The sequence below is a fragment of the Mercenaria mercenaria genome, chromosome 16 (genome assembly GCF_021730395.1).
Source record: "Mercenaria mercenaria strain notata chromosome 16, MADL_Memer_1, whole genome shotgun sequence".
NCBI lineage: Eukaryota > Metazoa > Mollusca > Bivalvia > Venerida > Veneridae > Mercenaria > Mercenaria mercenaria.
This window is the reverse complement of record NC_069376.1, coordinates 61540189-61559938: the sequence shown is the minus strand read 5'-3', so window position 1 is coordinate 61559938 and position 19750 is coordinate 61540189. Positions and strand designations below refer to the sequence as shown.

Here is a 19750-nt window from a genome sequence, read left to right as displayed (position 1 = left end):
ATTGTCTTGATAATTTTTTACACATTGATGTATATTTTAAAACTTTTTATTATTGTAAAGTACTATGGCTTTAACATTATAAAACAAACTTAAAAAAGTCTAAGAATACAGCATTGCCATTGGTCAGTTTCCAATGTGTGATCAGATGCTTGCATTTCGAGACTGGTCTCCAAAGTCAGTTTCTTAATTTGGGCCCTGGAGGCGTGTCCCTATAACCTGACCATTAATATATTTAACAGAGAAAAGTTGACGATACGGTGGTTACATAAAGGTAATACAGTGGGAGCCAATAGTCCAAACATTACTTTGCACGATGTGAAGATACCGACAGACAAACAAGACATGTCAGGAAAATACCGTTGTGAAACCACTATCGGCGGAGAGACAGCTTCAGGGGAAATAAATGTAAAAATTGTTTGTAAGTAATTTTGTATTTATGAATATGCATAAGCTTTTTAAATTGGGCCGTACAGGCAAGGGAAAATGATATTTTGACAACATTACCACAGTAATTGAATGATGAGGAGCTGGTGGTGGGGGGGGGGGGGGGGGGGTGTCTTCTCTTCCTGTGTATAGGATTTACCATGCTATATTTTTAAAATGGACTGGACCATCATTCTATTTAGGCTGTACCACTTATTATCAAAAGGGGTCTTCACTGAAAATTTACTGACCGAGTAGCGAACAGTGCAGACCATGATCATCCTCATAGTCTGCACTGTTCACAAAGGCAAATTCACTTGCCGCAAGCAGGCTAAAGGTTAAAGTCCAATTTATTTCATTCTGGACTTTAAGAAAACAGCTGTTGAAACAAGTGAAGTTGAACTCGTACATTTTTACTGACCTACCTTTCAATTTGACTTGAATCCTGTTTGTTTGCTTAGTCGGTTCATTAAAAATCTACTACTCAAATTGTATATTTGGCGAATGAATATTTCCTACATAATATATAGTGTACATGTGACAAGCAGTGTTGTGTGTTAGTTTACAAATAAGACACAATAAATATATAAATAGCCACAACATGCATTTCTACTACCGCTCAAAAGATGTCAAGTTTTCAACAAAAAGCTGTTACTATAATTGTACATGTGGATGCAGCTCTATTTTTATATTAAACCAAGTTTAGATATATTACATTTAATTTTCATTAAATATTTTGGTGACAACTGAGCAAAGTATAACTTTAATTTTTTTAATTAGAATCTGACAAAATCTTCTGCAAACTTTGACCCAGCAAATCTATCTGGCTATTCTGTTAATTTTGGTGTGTTTTTTTTTTCAAAATCTACATACAGTTTTATAAATGTTACATCATTCCATATATAGGTTTACCTATTTAATTTCTTTTTATAATTTAAAAAAAAAATCGACTTCAAATTTTACAAAATAAAACATTCTGTTTTTATGTTAATGAACATGGATCCAAATTTCCAAAGTAAAATTGAATCAACAAAAAAGCCAGAGCGAAATGTTTTAAATCTTTGGTTTTCTATATATAAACTATCAAAAAGTGATATCGTTGACAGGAATGTTTGAATATTACGTCTTTCAGATTCTTCAGAATTTATTTAAAAAGTGAATGGAATTCACGTATATGTAAAGGAAAACAAAGGACAAATATTGTTCCGGAAACGGCGATCCAAACATTCCGGAAAGGATGATCCACGCCGCGACACTAGTTTTAGTTTAACTGTTTTATTTATTTCTAATATCAGTAGCGTCCAGTTGCACGATAATTTTTACCATTGTATCATTATTTATATTGTTGAGTTCTTAGCCGAACCGATACATTTTAACTTAAGCCTTTAAGTTTAACCATATTTTGTACTATTAAAAGGCATTAGCTAAGTTTTACCACAATTTGTATATTGTAAGCTATTACCTAAGTTTTACCACACTTTGTACTATTATAAGCTATTACCAAAGTGTACAATAATGAGCCATTACCTACATTTTGCCATACTTTCGTATAATTTCAAGCTCCGCCGACGTTCTTACCGGGTCAAGATTTAAAAACAAAGTATGTATCAGTGGAGAAAGATGCTGTATTTCATTGCGGAACAACTTCTTACCAGACTTACAGCTACCCAACGGTCTGGCTTGTTAACGGTGAACCAATTCTAGGTAAGTGGGTCTTCTATCACGGTCTCGCTTGCTAAGGGAAAACCATATCTAGGTAAGAGGGCATTCTCAAACGGTCTGGCTTGTTAACACTTGTTAACAATAACAAATTTATATGTTACGCTGGCCTTCTCCAGCAGTCTGGCTTGCTAATGGTGAACCATTTCAAGGTAAGAGGGCCTTTTCCAACGGTCCGTATTGTTAACAACGGTGAACCATTTCTATTTTAAGTGGGCCTTCTCCAAATGTATGGCTAGTTAAACATGAACTAGTTCTAGGTAAGTAGGCCTTCTCCAATGGTCTGGTTTGGTAACTGTAAAACATTTGTATATAAAGTGTGCCTTCTCAACGGTCTGGCTTGTTCGCGGTAACTAGTTTTAGCAAGTGGGCATTCTCACACAAGATATCTAGAGAACTTGCTAGTTTCTGAAACGTTAGTGTCAGAGATATGCTTGAACAGTAAAATGTATATTAAGTATTGAAATAAATTGAAATGTCATGTAAACTTTATTTAGTACTGCATAGGATCATTCAAATGTACAGACGAGGACTTTGCAATGCTTTGTCTTTTGGCATACTCGAACAAGTAATGATATAACTATTAAATACTACATGAATTTTGAATTCATCTAAAATTGCATTTATTCATACAGTCATTTTATTTCACTAAGATAAAAGTATAACATTCATGCAATTAAAATTAGATTTAGTCATGCATTAACGTACTCATCAGTGTATGTGTCGCTTTTTAAAAGACACACATATAATTTAGGTTAATACGCTGGATAAAGAATATGGACTGTTAAGAACAGATACATTACACTACTTATGTAAACTGAAACTTTAGAAGTAGAGTCCTTGGAACACATTGAGCATATCAAATACAAGCAGAGCCCGACCCCACAAAACAAGCCCCCAAAAAGCCAGGCCCCACAGATCCAGGCCAAAAGAGCCCGACCCCGCAAAGCTAAGCCTCACAAAGCCAGGTCCCACAGAGCCGGTGTACCAAGAACTGTCAATGTAGTGCAAAGAAATAGCGATTGGCTTAGAACACCCACCAACCAAGATATTTGTATCACAATATTGAAAGCATAGCAAAAATGGAACAGGAAAGTGCTAGGGGAAAGATAAAAACGTTGGAAGAGTTGAGGTTAAAAAAATCACAAAAAGAGTATGCTTAAAATGGTCCTATACATAGCAGTTTGTTAGTAGAAACGAACAGTAAACTTTACAGGTATGCCAATCTGAAAGAAAAGAACACTTACAGAAAAAATGCACGGTGTTTCGTAACGATTACCTTCCTTAGTAGTCCTTGTTAATGTCACCACGTGGCTATGGTAACAACATTGCCGTATAAATACAACAACTGATACACCAAATGGTTTGTTTCTGTGTTTCATATGCTGCATTTGGCATTTATCTGTGACATCAACCACATCAACATTAATTTAGAAATGAAAAGGCTGTATTCTCAGAGTCTACGGTCGATGTATAGCTGCTTATCGACATCTGCTACACCCCTACCACCTTCCTTAAAAATACAAAGATCTTGACATCCTGGGTTCACTCTGTCTGTTGAACAAATTTTAAACTGTGTGAACTCACTGTTTTAAACAAATAGTTGCATATTGTTTTTCATTTTACCTAAATCATAGTTTTTGCGAATGTATCATGTGATTATTGTGGTGACTTCTTCATGGCGTTTTCAAGGGCAGATAACTCTTTTTCAGTACCGGTGACCTATGATTTTTATTGCATATTTTTGTTTCTTAGATGATTGTCCTTCAATATCCAAAGTTTGAAGACATTCTGTTATTGGGAAAAATTTCGCCCATCTCATATACAGGGAATTCTAGCGTACGCCTTTAAGACATCCTACATTGTTTACTGGTTATCTAGGGGGTTTATCATTTTGTTGCTTTTTGTTCATGAATTAAAGTCTATATATGTTGTTTTGTTTTTTCAGGTTGCCCGGAACGTAAGTTTGAGTGCAACCAACCATTGGCAAACACTGAATATTCCCAGTGCATTCCAGAGAACAATGTCTGTGACGGCGTTGCAGATTGCACAGATGGCAGTGATGAGCTAAACTGTCCCAGTATGTATGCTTCTATAATACAGTGCGATAGGTATTTCAACAACAACACGTATTATTTATAGTCTTTTTTTATCTCATCAACGTTTCGGCTAACGCCTTCATCAGGATAATAAACATACACATATAAACAACGGACGTGACATAAAACTGATAACGTAACGTCAAATGGCGGGAAAACTTTAATCAAAATATCAAAATGCAAATACATATAATTATATCTACAATACAATTTTTCTGTAATACAGTGCGACAATGAATCTACCAGTCTAAGTACATGTATGACTGATTCTGCTATACATGCTGATGACTTCCTTTGATAAGCAGTACTATATATAAATTCTAGCATAAAACTGCTGTTCTTGTCACTTTTCGGTGGTGTTTTAACAGGAGAGAAAACGTATGTTAACAGAGAGATTCTCGCGCTCGCGTGCTGTTATAACACCTTTTTAGCTCACCTGTCACAAAGTGACAAGGTGAGCTTTTGTGATCGCGCGGTGTCCGTCGTCCGTCGTCCGTGCGTGCGTGCGTCCGTGCGTCCGTAAACTTTTCCATGTGACATCTCTAGAGGTCACATTTTTCATGGGATCTTTATGAAAATGGGTCAGAATGTTCAACTTGGTAAATTCTAGGTCAAGTTCGAAACTGGGTCACGTGCCATCAAAAACTAGGTCAGTAGGTCTAAAAATAGAAAAACCTTGTGACCTCTCTAGAGGCCATAATTTTCAATGGATCTTCATGAAAATTAGTCAGAATGTTCACCTTGATGATATCTAAATCAAGTTTGAAACTGGGTCACGTGGGGTCAAAAACTAGGTCAGTAGGTCTAAAAATAGAAAAACCTTGTGACTTCTCTAGAGGCCATATTTTTCATGAGATCTTCATGAATATTGGTCAGAATGTTCACCTTGATGATATCTAGGTCAAGTTCGAAACTGGGTCACGTGGGGTCAAAAACTAGGTCATTAGGTCTAAAAATAGAAAAACCTTGTGACCTCTCTAGAGGCCATATTTCTCAATGGATCTTCATGAAAATTGGTCAGAATGTTCACCTTGATGATATCTAGGTTAATTTCGAAACTGGGTCACGTGGGGTTAAAAACTAGGTCAGTAGATCTAAAAATAGAAAAACCTTGTGACCTCTCTAGAGGCCATATTTTTCATGAGATCTTCATGAGTATTGGTCAGAATGTTCACCTTGATGATATCTAGGTCAAGTTCGAAACTGGGTCATGTGGGGTCAAAAACTAGGTCAGTAGGTCTAAAAATAGAAAAACCTTGTGACCTCTCTAGAGGCCATATTTCTCAATGGATCTTCATGAAAATTGGTCAGAATGTTCACCTTGATGATATCTAGGTAAAGTTCGAAACTGGGTCACGTGCGGTCAAAAACTAGGTCAGTAGGTCTAAAAATAGAAAAACGTTGTGACCTCTCTAGAGGCCATATTTTTCAATGGATCTTCATGAAAATTAGTCAGAATGTTTACCTTGATGATATCTAAGTCAAGTTTGAAACTGGATCACGTGGGGTTAAAAACTAGGTCAGTAGATCTAAAAATAGAAAAACCTTGTGACCTCTCTAAAGGCCATATTTTTCATGAGATCTTCATGAATATTGGTCAGAATGTTCACCTTGATGATATCTAGGTCAAGTTTGAAACTGGGTCACGTGGGGTCAAAAACTAGGTCAGTAGGTCTAAAAATAGAAAAACCTTGTGACCTCTCTAGAGGCCATATTTCTCAATGGACCTTCATGAAAATTGGTGAGAATATTCAGCTTGATGATATCTAGGTCAGGTTCGTAACTGGGTCACGTGCGGTCAAAAAATAGGTCAGTAGGTCGAAAAATAGAAAACCTTGTGACCTCTCTAGAGGCCATATTTTTCACAAAATCTTCTTGAAAATTGGTGAGAATGTTGACCTTGATGATATCTAGGTCAAGTTTAAAAGTGGGTCACCTTCAAAAACTAGGTCATTAGGTCAAATAATAGAAAAACCTTGTGACCTCTCTAGAGGCCATATTTTTCAATGGATCTTCATGAAAATTGGTCAGAATTTTTTATCTTGATGATATCTAGGTCACATGTGCTCAAAAACTAGGTCACTATGTCAAATAATAGAAATAACGACGTCATACTCAGTTCAACACTGGGTCATGTGGGGATAGGTGAGCGATTCAGGACCATCATGGTCCTCTTGTTATATATACGCGTTCCGTGGCAAAGCGTAAACGTCATTCGGCCCCAAAACGGATAATTCAAACCGAAATGACGTCAACGTAAAAAAACAACTCAGACATTCCCGCGTATTTCGTGGAAATTTAATGACGTTGAGTGACATTGTATTCATTTATCAGTTTTAAGCGTTTTATTCTAGAATAGCGTTAGCGCATGTTTATTTCGTGTTAAAACAACTGCAGAATCACTCTAACGGGCTCGGGCACCAACCAATCCCTCGGGATTCTGCAGATGTTATAAAACGAAAAAACATGCGTTATCCCTACACTGATATCAAATTTCTAAATTGAAAAACTGGAGGAAAACATGCAGATGGAAAAGGGGTGACAAGATGTCCATTTATCACTGTTCTACCTCTGTATCATGTCTGTAAGATGACTAAGGTATTTAGAGAAACAGAGCAGTGGTTTATTTGTTCCAGTTTAATCAGTCAGTCAGTTAAAGGAAAATGAAACAGTTTTTTTTTTCGAATTAAAGCCGACTGTGTTGGCTACTATATGATTTTATGTAAGGCCGCGAAAACATATGGCATCTCGTCCTATCAAAAACCTGACCATCAAACTAATTATCTCACCTTGTCCGTTGAAAAAATGAGTAACACAATTTTTAGGTGTTGTCTAAACCTCGCATATACTGGTCATGTAGCAAAATCAAAGTTTTTGTGCAAAATCTCACCTGTGTACTGGTGTTGAACCGTGAACCGTAAATTTCACAGAAAAGAATTCTTCACACAGGAATATTTCACAAATGTCGTACGAATTTGTCACAAATTTGGGAAATTTAAGTTTCGCATTTGTGCCCTGATATGTGAGAATGCGCATGAAATTTCATCTGTAAAATTTACGGTTTAACTGAGATATCCAGTTGAGGCTGGCTCGTTATACTGAGATAAAAAAAAACAAAAAAACACACAACAAAACAACAGTGCAATATCGTTCTGTGACCAGAAGTGTTTTCGTCCAAATAATACCGTTGAAAACTAAAGATTTGTTTCCGTACTGTGTACACGGCGGGTATTTTTCTTGACAATGAAACTTTGATGCGACAGTCCCGACGAACTGCTTCACTTAAGATAAATGCTTTGTACCATAACTGTTATTGTCATTAATGCTGATATGTAAACATTTCAGATCCCTGTCTGGAGTCTCAGAAGGTATGTAGAGGTGCTTGCGTACCAAAGACAAGTTCATGCGATGAATTAATTTGCAATTACCCAGACTTCTTGTGTCACGACAAGTTGAAGTGTGTTTCCGCCGACAGTCGCTGTAATAAGATAGACGAGTGCCCGGATGAATCCGACGAATGGTCTTGTCGTATGTAGTTTATATTTAATTTTGAACATTTCACAACTGGAAAAATAAATATTTACCGTTGTCCATGCCTCCGTACGTACATCTGCTTCTATTGTGTATTTTGTTGGAAAAGTCCAATAGTTTAAGCTATAATAAAGATACAGGAATGTGAAAATAGTTTTAAGAAAGACGTGTTTATGGTTTAATTGTATTTTTGTTGAACGGGAATGCTTTATAAAATATTTTAAATCATATGCAATCAGCAAGAACTCTCTTAAGAATAAAAACAGGTAAAACTTATGAAAGTGGATAGTAAATATGAAAACTAGATTAATTCTAAGATCCTACCTTTTAAGCAGTGACTGTCAGATTTTCGATGTTAACCTTAAACGTACATATAAATGAGCCGTGCCATGGGAAAACCAACATAGTGGGTGTGCGACCAGCATGGATCCAGACCAGCCTGCGCATCCGCGCAGTCTGGTCAGGATCCATGCTGTTCGCTAACAGTTTCTCCAATTCTAATAGGCTTTAAAAGCGAACAGCATGGAGCCTGACCAGACTGCGCGGATGCGCAGGCTGGTCTGGATCCATGCTGGTCGCAAACCCACTATGTTGGTTTTCTCATGGCACGGCTCAAATGATGAATTATCATTTACCTTAACAAAAAGCCGTTGAAAGATCATTACGGCCGCTGTTGAAGTTCCACAGTGGCGCAGTGTATCTGGGAATCTGTCCCAAGCTTATATTAATATATCATTATGAAATGTACCAGTGACTTTTGCCACAACCTAAATTATGCACAGAAATTGTTTTGTACAGAGAATGAATTTGGATGGTTTAGAAATTATGACTCTTTGAATTTTTACATAATGTTGTTAATTTTCCAATATTGATATCGATCCGGATATCTCACCCTCTGGTTTTCAAACCTAAACTGACTGTAAAGAACCTGTACATTCTGCCAGGACATACCTGTACTATGCTTTGTCTATTAGTAATGGCTGTTTAAAATTTTACAATTTGTAAAATGCTACTGAATGGAGTATTGGGTAGTTATTTAAGTTTTAACAAAATGTAGCCTATAGTTAAAAGAAAGTTTTTGCCATGACGGGAAGTTGCCCAGACTTTGAGAATATTTGTGAACCATGCTTAGTTGAAGAGTTATGGCCCTTAAAATTTTTACAAAATGCTATATTTTGCTTTTCGGATAACTAATGTAACATCAGTAAACTGATTGTTTGACAGCTTATGACATCTCTTGAGCGTAAACTATGTCAGCTATGGACAGTATATCGACGCCCCAGAATAAGAAGGGCGTAAGTGTTAGTTACGCCCTTCTATGAATTATACATTGTTTGAAACTACATACCAAAGGGCATAATCCTATTTATTTCTTTTTGTTACAAACTGCTGTGTTGACCAAATCCAAATTCAGAAATAATATAAGGGCAGAAGTAAAACGTTTTTCGGAATCGTAGTAATAGAAGGGCGTATCTGCATATAAATGTTGTACCAGAAGGGTCCACTTACGCCCTACTGTAATTTCTATAGAAATAGGAGGGTATATCTGTCATAGAGTTTTTTTTTCGTTTTGCCGAAAACTATGATTTTCCACTTACGACTTTCTAATGCTGAGGTGTCGATATGTGAGCCGTGCCATGGGAAAACCAACATAGTGGCTTTGCGACCAGCATGGATCCAGACCAGCCTGCGCATCCGCGCAGTCTGGTCAGGATCCATGCTGTTCGCTAACAGTTTCTCTAATTACAATAGGCTTTGAAAGCGAACAGCCTGGATCCTGGCCAGACTGCGCGGATGCGCAGGCTGGTCTGGATCCATGCTGGTCGCAAAGCCACTATGTTGGTTTTCTCATGGCACGGCTCATGTCTTCTTTACCTCATGATTGTGGTGTTGTCTTTATAACAAGTACTTCACTTCATTTATAAATCGCCGGTCCATAGTTTGTGTTATATGACAGGTTTACATTTAACGCCTGTTAACTGGGCTATTAAGTAAAAATGTGTAACAAAACTGTGTTAATAATTTCTGATATGTAACAACACACTTCTTGAATGGCCGTTTAATATTTATAACTACTGGCTCCCGGTTCTTCGGACCACGGGCAAATGTGGTAAATACATGATCATTTTATCTTGTTTCTACCCACTCTACCCATGATTTAGTCTCTTAAAACTGAGTGAAGAAATATCATGATATTGTTAATAATGCCGCATGGCTTTGATAGTCGAATCGCGATGTTTTAGCTATATAGACAAATGATGTGGTCTTATTATTCCTTCTCTTGAGAAGGAATATTATAGTTCAATAAGTCATACTTGACTGAGCTACTGATACCGAAAGCTGTTGTCATTACAAGCTGGCCAATAAAACTCCATGACCTTAGAAATAACCTCTGAGTTAGGCTATTCTTTCCTAATAGAGGCGACTCTCTGACTTAACGCGTTCCGTGGATTACATATTACTAAACCCGAGGATGTTATTTCCTCCATTCTTGAGGAACATAACATACATTCAGTCGACCAGATAGACATATATCAGCAAATTTAAATGTAAACAACTAAATATTATCGTTACCTTGAAATGCATAGTTAATATATGAAAACAAACCCCATTGCGACCCTCTAATTATGCGCAACAAATTCACGCATCGAATCGTAATTGATTAACCGGGTCAATGTCTTATTGCCGTATTTACTCTACTGAAAGTGGTAACAGATTTAATTTGTTGTTGGATTTAACAATTTATGTTAAATAACTAGCGTAAATACTTACTTGAAATTTTTTGGCAGTATAAAACAGACATTGCAACCAAAATTTTACAAGATGATCATTTTATATTTATATAGATATGCCCTAGAAGGAACTTTTGCTATGCTTTAACTTGTTGATGCAATGAATGTGTTGACAATAATTTCAGCTGATGGAGCAGACACCACAATTGGCCGATTTATTATCAACTCGCAAAGATCACAGCTCACCTTGCCTAACTTGTCTCATGCCGATACGATGTGTTTCCAGTGCATTGCAAGAAATGAGTACGGAACTACTATAGGTGAAGGATGTCTAAAGGCCATAGGTAATACACACGCATAGTACGACAGCTACGTACCCTCTTGACAGCTATGTACCCTCTCATCAGATCTGTGAGAACTTGATTAGCAAACTTATTACAGTACACGCTTAAAACTATGCGTGAACTTTAACATCAGTTCATTACATACAAGGTATGAATTATTTAAAAGTTAAAAGTTGCATCCACTGCAAAATAAGAAAACATATTTTGGCACAAAAGTTAGAAAAAATGAGAAAATCTTTTTAAACTATATAAATACAAAACAGCTTTCCGGAAAATATTTTAGTACTAGTATGTTGCAAATCGCCATTCAAATTAACTGCAAACCGGTCGGAAGTTTGAAACGAAGGTGTCATAATATTTATGTATTTGTAGACAAAATATTAGTTTTGAGAGGACCAAACAGTACCTATGATGTGGAACCAGGATCTCGTATCGAAATCATTATGGAGGCCACGACAGACGTAGAATATCAGGAATTTATGAATTATACTTGGCAATGGTATCAGGAGAAAACAGACGAAACTACAGGAGAAATTTCTATTGGTAATATTCTAAATTATTTATTTCGACTTTAATAGGTCGTCTTTGTAGTCGTTCACATTTTTAAAATTTGTTGAGCAGTGGTTAGCTCCGACGGAGCTCATAGGCGCAACCCACGCAGGAAAAATATTTTTAACGTACTGACGATGTTTTAGCTTTATATAGATTTCTCCATGGCTATCAATAACTTTTATTAGTTCAAGAGAAGCTCGCAACAATGTTTTTCATTATGAAAGCAAGATTTATAAATTTATGGCGAACAACATTTCATATTGTAAATATGATTCCATATATAAATCGCCAGCGGTGAGCGCTATATGACCGGTCTATATTCAGCACATTTTAAATGAGCTAAGTCGTCACAAATTTAAAAATTAAACTATGAATATTAATTTCTGACGCCATGCAAAGAAAAATGTATTACATGGGTTGCTGGTCGACAGTCAAAACTATTAGCCCTCGGTACCTCGGACTGTTCTACTGACTAGCAACGAATTCAGTAAGTCAGCAATACAAGAAGATCATTTGGAAGTATAAAGGCTACCACTCAAACAGGTAGTAGACTTGGTTTGACTGAGTAGTTTCGTGGATGGAGAGTGGGGTGAGGTGGCGGTTACTAAAATGTGAATCACTCTCTATGAGTCCTTACATCTGTATTAGCGGAACTCTATTGTACAGATACAAATACATTTACGGTAAGGTAGTGGGCCCGTATTGATACATGAGCCGTGCCATGAGAAAACCAACATAGTGGGTTTGCGACCAGCATGGATCCAGACCAGCCTGCGCATCCGCGCAGTCTGGTCAGGCTCCATGCTGTTCGCTTTTAAAGCCTATTGGAATTGGAGAAACTGTTAGCGAACAGCATGGAGCCTGACCAGACTGCGCGGATGCGCAGGTTGGTCTGGATCCATGCTGGTCGCAAACCCACTATGTTGGTTTTCTCATGGCACGGCTCACATGTTAATTTCCGTGAGGTATCCTACTTGCCGGTTTTCATTACGGGTACACTATCTTAAAGTGTCGATACTAAAGTACAGTTTATCCATCATTTCTATACACCCGTTTTAGAATTATGTGATGGCAGCTATCCGTCTGTCCATATTTCGTGTCCGGTGCATAACTAAATAACAATTCAAAGTATTTACTTTCTATCTGACACATAGGTACGTAGCGATAACACAAGGGCGAATGAACTGGGTCGGTAAGTCAAAGGTCGAGGTCAAAAATGGAGCTTTAATGTAAACTTTGTCTGTGATAGTTCGTGTCCGGAGTATAATTTTATAATTTTCCAAGGTATTGAATTTAAACTTGGAACGTAGGTAGATGGCAATGAGATAATATGCAGAGCGCCTGAGTCAGGTTTGTAGATCAAAAGTCAAGGCCACAGCAAGATCAAATATGTCCGTCATATTTTGTGTCCAGAGCATAACTTAATAGCCACTCAAGTTATTGAATTTAAAACTTGGCACATAGGTAGGCGGCGAAGAGACGATGTAAAAAGAGCATGAACTCTGTCGGTAGGTCAAAGGTCAGTGTCTCAAATTGAGTCCATATGTAAAATCTGCCTTTGTAATTTGTGACTGGAACACAGCTTCAGGACTGTTCAATGTACTGACATTAAGTTTGGAATATAAGGTTATGGTGGCGAGACGAGCTCATTAATCCATATTACTACCTATCCATCCCTCTGCAGACATATAAACCCATCCCAGCCACCACCAAAAGAAAATAATGATAATCTTAGAAACAGATCAATAGTTTCGCGCTGAGATGACGAAAGTTTTAAGTGTGACTCTCTTTTAATACTTCTATTTTTGGTAATCAACGGTACATTGTATATATAATTTCTGTAACAGTACCCCAAACGCTGCCCCCACCAGGAAAGATGTTTACTAGGTACTTCTCTCTAACCAAAAGCAACAAGCATATGGTGATGACGTTTCCTGAAGTGAAGAAAGGTGACGAGGACGAGGAAAACGAGCTGGAGATTTACAACACGCTTATAAACCGAGTTTATACTGTAATCATTCAGCACAAATATGATAAAGTCGAGCTCAACTTTACAGTGAGTGGTAAACAAATAGAGCCCCCACCAGGTATACCATATTTTATCATTTTCAGGTAATAGTTTCTTAGGATTGTTCTGTAGGAGTATAGCAGTTCATAATTTCACTTTTTAGTTTTTAAATATTTGGAAGTAAAGAGCGGAAGTTATAGGTCTCAATTCAGTAGATTTGTTTGAACAGTTATAATGACTGCAAAATTGTTTCACACACATCACGTCTCCAGTCGTTAGACTGTAAGAATATTTTCATACGTTAGAAATAAACTGTAAAGGGGATATTTGTTTATTTCTTTGTAAGATTGAATATCTTTCATGAGAGAACACGAGATGAAATATTACAAGTACAAGATATATCTGATATTTTCACTGTGAAAATGCCAGACATATTTCCCCCAAATATTCGATAATTCACTGATTCTGAAATGTCTTTTCATAAAATAGAAGCACTTTTTCTCGGTGCCTGTATGGCGTCAAATAATGTCGAGGCGACGTTACTATCGTCGTGTTTTAACAGAAAGGTTCATGGAATTTTGTAGGGATAATACACGTTTTTTTTTGTGTATTAACGTCTGCAGAAGCCCGCGGGATTGTTTGTGTCCGAGACCGAAGGTCGAGGTCACAAACATATCCCAAGGGCTTCGGTCTCGGTCACAAACAATCCCGCGGACTTCTGCAGACGTTAATACACAAAACAAACGTGTATTGTCGCTATTCTTGCATAAAAAAAACATAACACGACGACTAAATGCATTGTTTTCATATGTGATGACTTTACGATTCCGGTACATTTTTAGTTACCATTCGGTTGTTCTTGGAAACGGTAAACATGTTTTAAATATCCATAACCGGTGCACACATAGCAACAACACTACTAAAAGCGTGATTTGAAGGTTTTTGAGCATCTTATTTTTATTTTTAGTTATTACAAACGTTACATTACACATAATTTTGCATATAACTTAAAAATTTGATAAATAGGAACACAATTTTATGAATAACAATTTTACATTCGAATTATTTTGAGTACGAAACTAGTGACTAGCTTTCGAGGTTTATTATATGAATTCTGCGAAAAATCATGTAAAAACAAACCGGCTGATACTTACATAAATCATTAATATAATACCTAAAAACGGGCAATAGCACAAGTTACACGCGGTACTTATTTATTCACAGTTATTTACAATAACTGAACAGACGCTTGGTAAAGGGAGTAAACTCTAAGAGAAGCTAGTGCGTACATTGATGGGGGCAGTACGTTTGGGGTTGGAAACTGATACAGCTAAACATACTATGGATAACATTGTATCTATAATGCTACAAGAAGAGGTTATTATGGAAGAAACAAGATGCAGATGCCAAATATCAATATGCGCCAAAATACATATATACGTCCCTGGCAAAGCATTTCAAAAATAAAAATCATGTATTAACAGCACGTGAATTGCCTTGTTTGCACACGATTTTTCTCCTGTTTATACATGGGCGGATCCAGTGAAAAAAGTAGTTTTTATGCAAGAATAATAGTTAATCGATCCTAAGATTTTCGTCGCGAAACGAAGAAAATCGGGATCGATCCCTCTACGGTAACATGCGATATATATCGAATGAGATGTACTATCAAATTAAAAAATGTGGTTTTCTGACACTTGCACAGAGCGTCTGACTTCGGATTTTATGGAAGAATACGCTTTTTCCTTGTGTGTAATAAGCGTCCACATAATTTGTCCGAACCGCAACGTCTTGTACAACAGTACAAATATCGGCAGTATTGTTTTTTATTCCAAAATCTACCTTTAAATTGATAAAACGCACATTTCTGGGCAAGCTAATGAACTGTAACGATTCCCGATTGAGGCATTGCCTTATTTCATATTATAAGAATATTGTTATAATGTGTTACAGGTCATAATTTTCAGACTGTATAAAAACTATTTTGGCTTAATTCTTTCATTGTGGTCTAGGCCAATGAGATACTGATTATAGGATATATAATAACTGTTAATATGTTCCAGTTCCCATTGTTGAGGCTGCGTCGACAAATCTGTGGTTTATCGCTCTCATACTGGGAATATTACTCCTGTTTATCGTGGTGGCTCTGATCGTCTGCTATATGTACCGAAATAGGGGTGGAACCTATCCATGTAAGTGTATTATCTTTTTTCCAAATTTTAGTTAAAAGAGGAACAGCTCTAGATTTATGTCATTTGTTAACGAAATGTTATGAAAATGCTCTCGTTATTTCGTACTTAATAGGTTGATATTAGTACAAATGAATGAAATCCTCGCTCAAGGTTAGTCAAAGTACATTATAAAATGTATCTTTTAAAATCTTTGGTTTTTACAATATCATTTCTGGAGTAAATGCTTATTTTAACCTTAATACAATTTTCAGTGGTCATGACACAGTACTGACCGCACAATGAAATCGGCATTCCAGATTGGACTGTAGTTATAAAATTGCGGCCGTCAGTATGTTATATGTCCCTCTAAAAGAAAATTTCAAAGTTCCAACCACTAAATAGTAACATTGGGTTTTATTTACCAATGTATTTTCCATCTGTAATTCGCAAGTTAACACGCCCTTTCGCGTGTTGTTTTTTAAAGTAGTAACGATCTAGTTTATTTATGATTAAGTCTCTGAAAAGACTGTTTTTTGCTAGAAAAAATGGTAATGGAACACCCGTCAGTATGATGTGGTGTTTCTTTGAAGATGATAAAATGCTGATATTATTTGGTGGTTCTGTATGGAATAATGTTCTTATCTGAACCTCTGAAATGAATGGAAGTTCATTCATTTAATCGAATTTTTATGAATGAAAAACGGTAACAACAGATGGACATTGAAAACCAAATTAATTACTGGGATGTTTTTAGGAAGTTTGATTCATATTTGAAGGTGCACATATTTGGTTTTGTTTGAAGAGGAGCATGGTAAATTACTTATGTATCGCTGCATGAGCGCAGTTTAAAATTATATTGAATTGCAGCGTTTGCTATGAACAAATGTAAGACTTAATTAAACTATGTTTGGTTCATATTTAAATTTCAAACGAATTAAGTAATTAATCTATTCTTTCATCACAGGGTATTATTTCTTAATTTTCAGCGGGATGGGAGACCTGGAATAAGTCTCGTTTCTAAATTTCCTCGAATAATGACATCCAACAAAGAATATTTGGTAGGAGACCTGTTAGAATGAATGAAAGTTTTCCCTTGGATATGTCAAAACAAAAAGTCCTATAGTGAATTTTCATTAAATAGAAAGTGTAAAGCCTTGAGGTCTTTTTAGTCGCGAAATAGTCGTAATGTAAATTAGTAAATATTACTTTTTTAACGTCTATGCATTGTTTTCGCAGTAAAAGTTTACTTACTAGACGTTTTAGTAAATTATACCTTGTGCAATCTAATAGTTAATGGCATTTATTAAGGATGTAACATAGGATAAAATGGCTGTTGTCAAATGAAATTTAATGTAACTGAATAAGGTAATTGAAGCGTTAGACGATAACCAGATATAAAATACGGGTTGTTATTTATGAGTCAAGCTGGTAGTTTACTATTATGCCTTACATAGTTACCCGCCCCACTTTTCCTTTGTGTTTGTTGTTAACTAAAGTAGTGCCGAACACATTTTTATGGAAATATAATGTCCTGGAAAATTGTATCTGTTCAACACACACGTTTATAAGTGGTGTGTTTTTAAAATAAGAATACCGATTTGTTTTTAGCTTTATCTAGCAATTAAGCTTTTGATAGTAAAATTCAGTGTTTAAGAATGTACAAAACAATGTTGAACTCTAAATACTGTTTATAACATGTAAGTTTCTTTCATCAATACATTTTGGTTTTATACATTAATTTGATGGGTTATTAAACGTTACTGTAAACCATTAAAGTTATATAATTTTTCATGAAAAAACTAAGTGGACATAAAGCAGTTGAAGGGGGCCTTTCCAGACGTAGAGAGTATGTTTAGATTTATTTATTTGCCAAAATGTCTTCTATTGTATAATACATTTGTCCCTACATAGAAAGTCCAACTAATTAGTTTTCAAACCCCTATCGTAATCCATGCGTCCTTCGCTTCCGCATTGGTCATTCACATCTGTTCCTTTCATGCCTGTTCTTAGAACCACGTCCCTCGCATGTTGACCAATTAATGGAGGCTGTTGGAACCCTGCTTCGAAGTACATGTTGACTGTTTGAAGGGACATATTTTAAAGGCGTTTTTTAATTCGTCTGCAACGGTGAATCAAATATGGGTTGTGTGTATAATTGTGTCACAGGTAGTATTGTCATGTTAATTTAGGCTTAAAGTGAAAATTTATTATTTTATTGATGTTCTTAATAATTGGTTACAGACCTGCATATATAAATGATGGAAAGTTGACGGAATTAATTTATCAATATTTTTTTTGATAATTAAGAATCGTTATGCATTTACTGTCATCATACACACATTTTATAAACTTATATATTTTATTAGACTTGAATTCCTTCTTGGTAGATTTAGAGAGAATGGTTTATGTACTATGTTTAAAGGTAACCATTTATTTAATAGAAAGTGTATTTTTCTAATTATCTGTTCATAGTTTAACAATTCTTAAAGTGATGTTTTAATAGCCTTCGATGGTTTGAAAATCTGTGTTTTGTTCCAAACTTGCCATTATTGAACCAATTTTCAGATTTCTATATAAACATGTATGTATATTTGAAATCATGACACATACTGAAATTTAGATATCTTATTTTTCAACACAAAAACTAAGTTTTATTCTTAATCATATGAGCGTGATGAGGGAAAACCTACAGGGATGCACCAGCTGGTCCAGACCAACGTGTGCATACCCGTACGAATCTGTTCGCTATCAAAGAAGGAATATGGAGGAGAACTATTAGCAACAGCATGGAAGGATGGCTTTCCAGTGGTCTGTATGTCTAATCCAAGCAACCCACTATGTTTGGGTTTTTACGCATTAATTTGAATTTTACTTGTAAATGTCTATATTGTCGCAGAAATATGCTGGTAATGTTAAATTGAAAATATACTTATATACGTTTAGTTATTGCATATTTATAGTTATTTTTCCATGCATAAATGTTACTATCTGAAGTTCAATCATAATTTACCTTGGTAATTAATAAGTTAAACTATTTGTAGTTAAGATGCTAACATGAATTAAAATTATTTTGTAAAATTGAAACATGTTATATTTAATGGCTTGTAATCAGAGGTCCTTATGTTAGATGCCGATTTGTTCTACACTGTTATACATGATAACAATGATACCTGGTTTTTCTATAGTAAAGTAGTCACATAGTGTTGCTGGCGACTTGTGTTGATTATTTGTAATTGTTCCAACCAGTTTCTGACATGTTTGTTAGATGGTTAACCTAAAGTAACAAGTGCAACAACCAAATGATGGTCTTAAATAAACTATTAATTGTACGTTTCAAAATAATGTATCTTGTTTCAACCACATGCAATGTAGGAAATCAGGTTTGTCTTCGTAGTTTTAAAATGACATTTTTATGAAGTCCATTTTGTTTTTAGAGCATTTATTTGCTCAGCAGGTTAATGACTTTTGTAACATAATCCGTAAAATTGTGTTTTCATGATATTGCAAACTTAAGTTTTTTGCTTAATACTGATTTTATTTCATGGTGAAGTTTCTCCTCATAATTTTGTTTTTCATTACTGTGTTTGAATGATATTAAACGTTATGTAAATTGATAATATGTTGATGAAATTTCAGTGTAAAAAATGCATTTGAAGTGGCCTTTCAAAGTTTTACTGGTATGAGAGTTTTAGAGTTTTGTATTTGCCAAAGATGTCTTCTATTTATAAATACAATTTGAGCCGCTCCATGAGAAAGCCAACATAGTGGCTTTGCGACCAGCATGGATCCAGACCAGCCTGCGCATCCGCACAGTCTGGTCAGGATCCATGCTGTTCGCTTTCATAGCCTGTTGCAATTAAAGAAACCGTTAGCGAACAGCATGGATCCTGACCAGACTACGCGGATGCGGAGGCTGGTCTGGATCCATGCTGGTCGCAAAGCCACCATGTTGGTTTTCGCATGGCGCGGCTTATTTTTATTTTTAGGGCGATTTTTCTAAATTCAGTTTGACAACTGGTGATCAATCCAAATTATTTGGGTTGTAGATATGTATAATTGTTTACAGGGATGTATTGTACATGTATAAAATTAGGCTTAAAGTGCAATTCTACTTTTATTTTATTAGTATTTTGTTCTACATATACTTGCGTAACAGACCTGGCAATATATA

General features: G+C 35.8%; 1 protein-coding gene across 1 annotated transcript in view; it reads left to right on the top strand.

Moving 5' to 3' along the window:
- The window catches only part of LOC123539656 (contactin rig-6-like), a 50933-nt gene extending 34333 nt beyond the window's left edge, over nucleotides 1-16600 (top strand). Inside the window, exons 9-17 of the mRNA XM_053525982.1 lie at nucleotides 240-418; nucleotides 1984-2127; nucleotides 4091-4222; nucleotides 7587-7769; nucleotides 10690-10848; nucleotides 11221-11391; nucleotides 13248-13487; nucleotides 15472-15600; nucleotides 16566-16600. Of these exons, the coding sequence (XP_053381957.1) occupies nucleotides 240-418; nucleotides 1984-2127; nucleotides 4091-4222; nucleotides 7587-7769; nucleotides 10690-10848; nucleotides 11221-11391; nucleotides 13248-13487; nucleotides 15472-15600; nucleotides 16566-16600 (1372 nt within the window). The remainder of the gene's footprint in view (nucleotides 1-239; nucleotides 419-1983; nucleotides 2128-4090; nucleotides 4223-7586; nucleotides 7770-10689; nucleotides 10849-11220; nucleotides 11392-13247; nucleotides 13488-15471; nucleotides 15601-16565) is intronic.
- The last annotated feature ends 3150 nt before the right edge of the window (nucleotides 16601-19750 follow it).